This window comes from Gigantopelta aegis, chromosome 15, assembly GCF_016097555.1.
Source record: "Gigantopelta aegis isolate Gae_Host chromosome 15, Gae_host_genome, whole genome shotgun sequence".
Taxonomy (NCBI): domain Eukaryota; kingdom Metazoa; phylum Mollusca; class Gastropoda; order Neomphalida; family Peltospiridae; genus Gigantopelta; species Gigantopelta aegis.
Genome location: NC_054713.1, coordinates 16,050,566 through 16,061,379, shown reverse-complemented (window position 1 = coordinate 16,061,379; position 10,814 = coordinate 16,050,566). Strand labels below are relative to the sequence as shown.

At 38.4% G+C, this 10,814-nt stretch overlaps 1 protein-coding gene across 1 annotated transcript; it reads left to right on the top strand.

Moving 5' to 3' along the window:
* The first annotated feature begins 2,846 nt into the window (after positions 1–2,846).
* On the top strand, positions 2,847–9,751 carry LOC121389982 (lithostathine-1-alpha-like). The gene is made up of 3 exons (XM_041521672.1): positions 2,847–2,975; positions 6,867–7,136; positions 9,543–9,751. The coding sequence occupies exons 1-3, from the start codon at positions 2,906–2,908 to the stop codon at positions 9,707–9,709; spliced, it is 507 nt and encodes a 168-aa protein (XP_041377606.1). The 5' UTR covers positions 2,847–2,905; the 3' UTR covers positions 9,710–9,751.
* Positions 9,752–10,814: the final 1,063 nt, after the last annotated feature.

Here is a 10,814-nt window from a genome sequence, read left to right as displayed (position 1 = left end):
ATGAGAAATAACGGTCATGGAGTCGCATTTTAGTCTATTTTCAAGGGTATTTCAACGTCACAGACTTGTTTTACTCTGTTGTATCAAATTTTTTACAGGTTTTTAAATTAACAAAATTTAGTGTCCATTTTTACCGGTTGAAACTAGGGTCTAGGTGAAAAATATGCCTTAGTGTTTAACAACTAGTGTCTGTCCCTTTAAGGAAAGTATTGACATAATGTGCGCCCTGCACTATTTTACACCGTAAACCGTGTAGTATTGTCACCATGCAAGAGACCGGACCTACAGTTGTGTGTGAAGTGTAATTTTACTCACCCACACCATTTTCACGCTTGAATACTCCTCGGTTAATATTACCAAAGATCGCGGTCTTGTTTCTAAAATCTGCTATAAATATACTCAGCGCACTTAGGTAAGGTCCAGCTCATGTCTGTTTGTTTGTTTGTCTGTCTGTCTGTCTGTCTGTCTGTCTGTATGTCTGTTTGTTTATTTGTCTGTCTGTTTGTTTGTTTGTTTGTTTGTTTGCTTGTCTGTCTGTCTGTTTGTTTGTTTGTCTGTCTGCCTGTTTGTTGTTCTTTAAAACTGCATTCACGCAATTTCGGGGCGGGACGTAGCCCAATGATAAAGCACTCGCTTGATGCGCGGTCGGTTTGTGATCGATCCCCGATGATGGGCCCATTGGGCTATTTCTCATTCCAACTAGGGTATTCACGAGTACTCGGGCACGGGCCGAGTCTAGCAAGACTCGAGTCCGTTCACAGGACTTGAGTTCCCGTGCAAGGAGGACCACTCTTATTTAATTATATTGTGTTACGTCATTTTGCCATATGTTTACCGCCGGTTACATTATAGGGCTATGAGACATAGAGGAAAAACAAAAGTGGAATGTGTGGAATGCAATACAATGGCATGATTTGGCATGCATGTTCAGCGCTGGAATTAAGATGCATAATGTTATTTAACTTTATTCATTAGTCGCATTATCATCTACTGTAAGTGTCGGGCACTCGGGTCCCGGTCGAGTTTGACCCTTCAGTACTCGAGTGGAATATTTTGGACTCGTGGACTCCCTAGTTCCAGTCAGTGCACCACGACTGGCATATCAAAGGTCATGGTATGTGCTATCCTGTCTGTAGGATGGTACCCAATGTCTTTCAGTGGTGGTGTTAAACAAAACAAACTTTAACTAAAATGTCAAAAATGAATATATAAAGATTCTTTTTTGCTTTATTTAGAGTGTTTGGTTATGGGATAAACGTGTCTTCAGTGACGCGTGTTACGTGTTGTCGGAAGTGATGAGACACGGCTGTTGTAAGGGCGGACAGGAAAGCGCGTGAGTACTTCCCTGCATTCATCTCGCACATCCGGGCATCAACGCGCAGTGCCAATATAGTCCGTGACATCAGGATCGCATACCAGGATGTTATATGTTTGAGTAGAATAGCCGGTCCGTATATTATAGCCTAAAATTAATGTGGGGGTGGGATGGAGGGATTAAAATAAAATAAAACATAGCATAACATAATAAATAAAAATAAAAATAGCCATGGCACCATGGTGGTAAAAAAAAAGTAAACATTGTTTTATTTAACGACGCCACTAGAGCACATTGCTTTTTTATCTTATCACCGGCTATTGGACGTCAAACATATGGTCATTCTGACACTGTTTTTTTAGAGGAAACCCGTTGTCGCCACATACGCTACTCTTTTACGACAGACAGCAAGGGATCTTTTACTTGCGCTTCCCACAGGCAGGCTAGCACAAACCATGGCCTTTGTTGAACCGATTATGGATCACTGGTCGGTGCAAGTGGTTTACACCTACCCACTGAGTCTTCCGGCCATAGTGGTAGTCTTCAGCACAAGTTTTCAAACTAAAATGTCATTTATTCTCACTTTTTCGATGAAGAGGGTGGGAGGACAACGGGGGCGGGCAACGACCAGCCTCCCCACTTCAGCTAGGTACATATCTGAATATAGCGTAAAAAGAAAGTTTTGAAAAATATTTTGTTTAACGACACAACTAGAGCACATTGATTTATTAATCATCGGCTATTGGATATCAAACATTTGGTAATTTTGACATATAGTCTCACTTTTTTTTCTCCATTAGTAGCAAGGGATCTTTTATGTGAATCATCCCACATAGAGGATAGCACATACCACGGCCTTTGATATACCAGTCGTTGATGCACTGGCTCGGACGAGAAATATCCCAATGGGCCGAACAACGGGGATCGATCCTAGACCGACCGCGCATCAAGCGAGCGCTTTACCATTGGGTTACGTCCCGTCACCAGCGTGAAAAGAGTGCATTATATACGTAAAATATATAATTGTATTTAATACCTCTTCTTACGTTATACGTTTGCTCGTTAAGCCCCGGTGACACTGTCTAGGATCGTCTGGCAGGATCCGGTTGTTCGATACGTGATGAATTTTTGGACATGGTCAAGTACTACCACGATTGATCAGGGATTTAATACGGAAAGATACGGACCTCTACGGATCACAACGGATTGTCACGAATGATGCCGGATCGTATCCGTGGCTAACCCGGGGTTCTGATCCTTGACAGTGAGACCGGGGCTTTAAACAAAAATTGCAACTTGAAGCGCAAACTTTTAATGTACGCCAGGGGAAAAAAGAAATAATCGACATGAGATATGTTGTACCAATTATATTTTGGTCCTACTCCATTTAGTAAAGGTTATTGGTGTCAAGATACTGTATGTTGTACGTCACGAGGAGTCCCATAACTCTGAGTCGTTGTTTGTTGTGTCGCGAAGTATAGATACTCAACGATCGTGTGACAAAACAAAAAAGACAATGGTAAGAAAACAAGAATAAAGTTTAACATAACGCGTCAGTTGAAAGAAATAATACCTACACAGAACTTGACGATGTTCGTTTTGAAGAATTTGGGAATATTTGTTGTGTTTAATTATGCAACACTAATGGTACTGTGTACTGGTAAGTACTTTAACCTCATTGATCGATATTTACTGAAATCCTTAATCAAGTATTAATAACATGTACTGACAGCTGCATTTCTAAAAGTAAATTTCTTGTTCCGGTTATCAGTGGGGCAGTAATTTAATTTAATTATTTCCAAGTACTTTGACTATTTCGTTTTTATAATATCATTCCAGCCAGTGCTCCACAACTGGTGTAACAAAGGCTGTAATATGTACTATCCTGTCTGTGGGATGGTGCATATAAAAGATCCCTTGCTGCTAATCGAAAAGAGTAGCCCATTAAGTGGCGACAGCGGGTTTCCTCTCTCAATATCTGTGTGGTTCGTAACCATATATCTGACGCCATATAATCGTAAATAAAAATATGTTTTGAGTGCGTCGTTAAATAAAACATTTCCTGCCTTTGTTATAATATAGTCATTTTATTCTTATAAAGAGGAATACAAATTGTGTGTCTCCGCCTTACTCGTACATTAATATTGTTATTGTTATTGTTGTTGTTATTATTATTATTATTATTAGTAGTAGTAGTAGTAGTAGTAGTAGTAGTAGTAGTAGTAGTAGTAGTAGTAGTAGTAGTAGTAGTAGTACTAGTAATAGTAGTAGTATTTGTTATTGTTGTTATTGATGTTATATAATTCTTATCTCTCTTTGCTGACACCAGATTGTTTGGTATTGTGCCATAAATTGAATTGATCAAATTACAATTAATACATTTAATACATATCAATCGGTGCAGTAGACAAGTAATGTTTGGTTAATCTATGTTTGAAACTGAGACTTAATTATCCCTTCTCGTCACACAAGTTAAAATTGATTTCACGACACCACTAGAGCACATTACATTGATTTATTAAGCGTCGGCTAATGGATGTCAAACATTTGGTAATTCTAACACACACACACACACACACACACACACACACACACGCACACACACACACACACACACACACACACACACACACACACACACACATATATATATATATATATAGTCTTAGTTATTTTTTTTCTTTATTTTTTTTCTTTATTGTTTTTTTAACGACAGCACTAAAGCATATTGATTCATTTATTAATACATGTATTCGGCTATTGGATGTCAAACATTTGATAATTCCGACATATAGTCTTAGAGAGGAAACCCACTACATTTTCCCATTAGTAGCAAGGGATATGTTACATCTACCATCCCACAAACAGGATATCACATACCATGATTTTCGATATACCAGTAACGATGCACTGGCTGGAACGAGAAATAACCCAATGGACCCACCAACGGGGATCGATCCTAAACCGACCGCACAACAGGCAAGCGTTTTATCACTGGGCTACGTATAGTCTTAGAGAATATCTGCTAAATGTTTTCATTACAAGCAAGAGATCATCTATTTATATCGTTTTTATACATATATGTGCATATGTGTGTCGAAAATAAAGGCTTTTAGAGAACAAATAGCTCAGGTAATAAATAGAATAGCAAACTCGGCACCAGTTATTATCAAATTTATGTCCCACGTGAAATAATTTTCATTTGTCACTCACTAAAGCTCGTGACAAGTGAAAATTATTTCACTCGGGACATAAATTTGATAATAACTGGTAACTCGTTTATTATCCTCTATATATACACAACACGGACGTTGCTATACCAGTCGTGGGGCACTGGTCGGGAGCAGTTATGTGTAGGAATTTGTGTTTGTGTGTGTGTAGTATGTGTGTAGTGTGTAGGGTGTGTATGTGTGTGTGTGTGTGTGTGTGTGTGTGTGTGTGTATGTCGGGTGTATATATGTGTCTGTGCTATGTGTATGTGTGTGTGTTGTGTATGTATATATGTATGTCTTTGTGTTGTGTGTATGTGTGTGAGTGTGTTTGTGTGTGTGTGTGAGAGTGTGTTTGTATGTGTTGTTGTGTGTGCTGTGTGGATGTGGGGTTGTGCGGGTGTGTAGTATGTACCAGTGTGTGTTGTGTGTGTTGTTGTTGTTGTTGTTGTGTGTGTGTTTGTGTGTGTGTGTGTGTGTGTTTGTAGTGTGTGTGTGTAGTGTGTAGGGTGTGTATGCATGTGTATAGTGTGTGTGGCTGTGTGTGTGTTGTTTGTATTTTGTGTATGAGTGTGTGTGTATGTTGTGTGTGTATGTGTGTGTGTGTGTGTATGTGTGTGTGTGTGTGTGTTTGTGTGTGTTTGTGTGCGAGTTTGTGTATGTATGTGTCATTGTGTGTGTTGTGTATGTGTGTATGCGTTTGCTGTGTGTATTGTGTGGATGTGTGTGTGTGCGGATGTGTAGTGTGTACCAGTGTGTGTTGTGCGTGCTATGTGTGCTGTGCGGATGTGTGGAAGTGTGTGTGGGGGTGTGGGGGTGTGGGGGGGGGGGGGTGTGGTGGGGGTGTGTATGTTGGTGACATAGAAACACTGCTGTAGTGATTACTAGTCCTGGACAGACATTCCAAACAGTTAGGTTGAATACCCAGGAGATCGTTTATGAACCGTAATTTGATATAAGCAGGAAAATATAACAATCATGATGATGATGATAAAGTTTGATGTGCTAAATTAAACGTTCCTATTACTTTGCTTATAATGTACATATTATTGTCTTGTTTATGATCTTTGCCGTCTATTGGTGATTTATTATACCGCAATACCAAGTAATAACACACACACACACACACACACACACACACACACACATACACGTAGAGAGAGAGAGAAGAGAAAGAGATACAGAGACAGACAGACGAGAGAGAGAGAGAGAGAGAGAGAGAGAGAGAGAGAGAGAGAGAGAGAGAGAGAGAGAGAGAGAGAGAGAGAGAGAGAGAGAGAGAGAGAGAGAGAGACACACACACACACACACACACACACACAAAAAAAAACATCCTTCAGTACTTCACTGAAAATATAATAGCCTACAAACAATATCTCATATTGTTTTGTGTAAAAATACTTTAAAAAAGGTAGTGTCAGAAGTAGAATAAAAATGATTTTGTTTAATTATTTCTTTCATATTAAACTCACAAGTAAATAGTTTATAAATATCTATTTAATTATACTCTACCTAATTTAGCATTTACTTGTTTGGGCTCGCATTGATGTACAATGTGGTGTTTACTCTTGGAAATGAAATAAAGATGTCAGTAAACAGGAGATTTGTGACCTTTATTGGAACAGACTATAACACATTTTGATGATATGTGTCAATTTCATTTACCCTTAAACACACTTTTAATTTAAAACTGTAAGTTAACTGATTATTTGGAATTGCAGGATAAATTATTAATTATGACCAGCATATTTAGTGAATATAAATCCAATATAAGTACATTACAAATTTACTAAATCTTGCAACCACTTAAAGGTGTTATATTAGAAGTTATATGTGAGCATCTGTTTGTGATAAAGTTTCTCCAATAAAAATGTATTGTCTACTAGTAGATAAAATTATTTCCTATAATCCTTTATGGGCATTTAGTTAAAGGTGTAGTATTTAAATGTTAAAGCAAAATTTAATAAAAACATGATTTGCAATAGCTGTCATTATGCAACTTTTAGATAGCACCTTTAATACAGGTATAATAGATCACACACTCAGAATGGTTGTTGGCAGTTTTGCTCTAATGTTACTTATAAATGTTTACAAATATATTGTTTTGGAGAGAGATAGGGGTAAACCGTCATAGAGGTTGTTGTTTGCAAACGTTTGCTGATGTGATGGCGAATATTATAACAGTTTATAAAATTAATATTCTATTTTATAAATGTACAAAGAATGTTTTTTTAAATGCCTCTGAAAATAAAATAACTATTCTGTATCAAAGATGAGAGTGTTAGCTCATCCACACATATTGATGATATTATGTTTTTAATTCAAAAGTTCTATGTTTTCAGAGTACCCAAAATGCACCTGGATGGGCGGAAACACTAACCGACTAACTGCCGTGTTTAAAGGATTCTGTTACATGTTTTCTGAAAATGAACTGTCATGGCAGAACGCCAAAGATGAGTGTTATAAAAATGGCGGCCGACTTGCAGACATCTTGAACCATGAAACAACAGATTTTATTAATCAGTACAGAAAAGATAACGGAATTGCCGACCATGATGCATGGATTGGACTGGCGTGGCACAAGTCAGTACAGAGATATATATGGACCACAGGTAAGCTTTATAATTTCGTTTTGCATAAAGTATTATATAACTCATATGACAATACAAAATTTGAAATAAAAAAACATTAAAGAATACATTTGGCGATTACATTAGAGATTACTGTTAAATTTTGTTTTGTTTAACGACACCGCTAACTCACATTAATTAATTAATTAATAATCGGCTATTGGATGTCAAACATTTGGTAATTCTGACTCGTAGTCATCAGAGGAAAATCGCCACATTTTTCCATTAGAAGCAAGGAATCTTTTATATGCAGTTTCCAACAGTCAGGAAATCACATACAAAGGCCTTTGGCCAGTTGTGTTGCACTGGTTGGAACGAGGAAAAACCAATCAGTTGAATGGATCCACCTAGGTGGTTCGATCCTGCGACACAAGTACCTCAGGCGAGCACTCAACCGACTGAGCTAAATCCCGTTATACTGATTAGAGACGACAGAAGACAATATATGGACAATTGGATACATAGAGAATACTACATGAGTGACCGTTAGATATCATTTATCTTTCAACGAGTTGTTTAAAAACGTGTTTTATGATGAATGGAGTTCCTCAGAAAACAGTTTTAAAATAAATTTTCCAACTGAAATCTATTTACGGCCCTAGCGCTTATAGTTAACTTGTAAGTCACCGATGAGTCAATTTCAAATTAACGACTACCCCATAGGCTGATCGATTCGACCGTGCTTTTTCATTGGATGGCATTGGTGACCTGGTCATCACCCAGGAGCAGCCAGTCGTATGTCTTTAAAACGTTATCGCACGTATGTGTGTTAACAAGTATGTGCTATAAAAATAAGGAATGATGTTCTCACCAACGGGTGTGTAAGAAACAGACATACAACTAGGCCAGTAGGAACGATATATGGAGTGGGGGGAGGAATCTCTAGTGGGTGGTTCACAACCTCAAGTTGGGGGGGACACAAGTCATATTTTTCCCTTTATCCAAAAAATTACATTTACCTTGAGTGGGGGAGGTGGCATAAACAAAGACCTACACACACACGCTCACAAGAGCTACAACACAAATAAGGTGGCAGGTGGCTTTAAAGAAATAATTTTTTTTAAATATCTCTCTCTCTCTCTCTTCATGTCAGTGAAGTTAAAGGTTTTTTTTGTTTAACGACACCACTAAAACACGTTAATGTATTAATCATAGCCTATTGAATGTCAGACATTTGCTAATTTTGACATATAGTCTTAAAAAGGAAGCCCGCTACATGTTTCCATTAATAGCAAGAGATCGTTTATATGCTCGGGATTTTTTATATGCACCATCCCACAGACAGGATAGCACATACCACGGCTTTTGATATACCAGTCCTGGTGCACTGGCTGTAAAGAGAAATAGCCCAATAGGCCCAACGAAGGGGATCGATCCCAGACCGACCGCGCATCAGGCTAGCGTTTTACCACTGGGCTAAGTCCTGCCCTTCCATGTCAGTGAAATGCCAGTCGTGAAGCACTGGTAACGTAAAGATAATAAATCTGAGATAATAGGGCTGAGGACACTAGAGCCAGAAGCTAACTCTGTGTATCTAATCGGCCTCGGTGATGTCATGGTTAAGCCATCGGACATAAGGCTGGTAGGTACAGGGGTCGCAGCCCGGTACCGGCTCCCACCCAGAGCGAGTTTTAACGATTCATTGGGTAGAAGTAAGACCTCTACACCCTCTTCTCTCTCAATCCTAGACAGACAGCCTGGATAGCTGAGGTGTGTGCCAAGAACAGCGTGCTTTAACATTAAATGAATATAAGCACGAAAATAAGTTGAAATGAAATGAAATGTATATCTAGTTACTAACACATCCATGCACAACGATAAATTTTAACTTATTCTTAGTACCTATGGAAACTTGGTACATACTCAACTCCGAAGATTTCTTCATACCTATATTTATTTTAGGCTCAGGCACCTGTGACAGTACCTAGCCAAAAATAAGTAAGGGGTAGGAAAGAAAGAAATAATTCCACTCCTTTGTATTTTATTTATTTATTTATTTATAAATTATTTATTTATTTATTTATTTATTTTGTAGGGGCGGGATGAAGCCCAGTGGTAAAGCGTTCGCTGGATGCGCGGTTTGTTTAGGATCGATCCCCGTCGGTGGGCCCATTGGGCTATTTCTCGTTCCAGCCAGTGCACCACGACTGGTATATCAAAGGCCGTGGTATGTACTACCCTGTCTGTGGGATGGTGTTTAATATGAAAGATCCCTTGCTACTAATGGAAAAAAAATGTAACGGGTTTCCTCTCTAAGACAATACGTCGCAATTACCGAATGTTTGACATCCAATAGCCGATGATTAATAAATCAATATGCTCTAGTGGTGTTGTTAAACAAAATAAACTTCTTATTTATTTTGTTTCTTTTGTGTGTTTTTTTCACAGGCACGCACGTGAATTACAAAAACTGGGCACACGGTGAACCGTCTCGTATTGGAATCTACGTGGTCGTGTCTGCCGATCATGGCAAATGGAGAAATGTGGCACCACCTCTAAATCGTGGATTGGAAGAACGGTATATTTGCAAAGCTGGTAAGGAGAAAAAAACCTAGTTTTACTTACTAGCGATTCAGATTATGTCGATAGAGGTAACGTAATGGATTGGGATGCATTGACAAAGAAATATATAGTAGGCTTGGGAAAATAAATACTTTTTCTACATTTGATAAATATGCGTTGTCATTTCTATGGTCATTGTGGTTACTGAACACCAATCCTGTAAAATTGTTTGTCTAAAACCACTTTTTATATTCGGAACTTTAATTTATTAAAAATGGCGGCCAAATTTAATCTCATTTCATGTATTTTGTAGGTTTTAGATCCTACATCCTACACGAAAGGGACACTTTTAGATAATATGGATTTCATATATAGATCTTTCCTACCTTTTTGCACTAAAACTATCACTTTTTCTACAAAATATCTTGGAATTTGACTATATTGTTAGCAGCTTGAGTGAACACTGTGTAAGTGTAGTGGGTCATGTGTTCACCATATTTAATTCCAAAATATAGATCTATCTATTTCTTATTGAAAAGAGATGACATAATAATTATCTGAACCATCTAGTTCTGTCTGCACACACGGTGTGGACAGAACAGGAAACTTGTTCTGTGAGGCCTATTAACAGAAAGAAAGAAAGAAATGTTTTATTTAACGACGCACTCAACACATTTTATTTACGGTTATATGGCGTCAGACATATGGTTAAGGACCACATAGATTTTGAGAGGAAATCCGCTGTCGCCACTACATGGGCTACTCTTTCCGATTAGCAGCAAGGGATCTTTTATTTGCGCTTCCCACGGGCAGGATAGCGCAAACCATGGCCTTTGTTGAACCAGTTATGGATCACTGGTCGGTGCAAGCGGTTTACACTTACCCATTGAGCCTTGTTGAGCACTCACTCAGGGTTTGGAGTCGGTATCTGGATTAAAAATCCCATGCCTCGACAGGGATCCGAACCCAGTACCTACCAGCCTGTAGACCGATGGCCTAACCACGACGCCACCGAGGCCGGTCAAAAACATGGACAGAGTAATTAGTTAAATTAATTATGCCACAGAGGTACAATTTCGAGATTTACTAAGAACCCAATCAGAGAGTTTATGAAGGAATTTTCTGTACTGTTTGAATTAGGAGATAAACATACTCTGA

Bases quoted from the DNA above. Each gene is read 5' to 3' on its own strand.
- LOC121389982 (XM_041521672.1), top strand. From the start codon at position 2,906: ATGTTCGTTTTGAAGAATTTGGGAATATTTGTTGTGTTTAATTATGCA. The intron at 2,976-6,866 runs GTAAGTACTTTA...CTATGTTTTCAG, and splicing joins ACTAATGGTACTGTGTACTG to AGTACCCAAAATGCACCTGG. The intron at 7,137-9,542 runs GTAAGCTTTATA...TTTTTTTCACAG, and splicing joins GAGATATATATGGACCACAG to GCACGCACGTGAATTACAAA.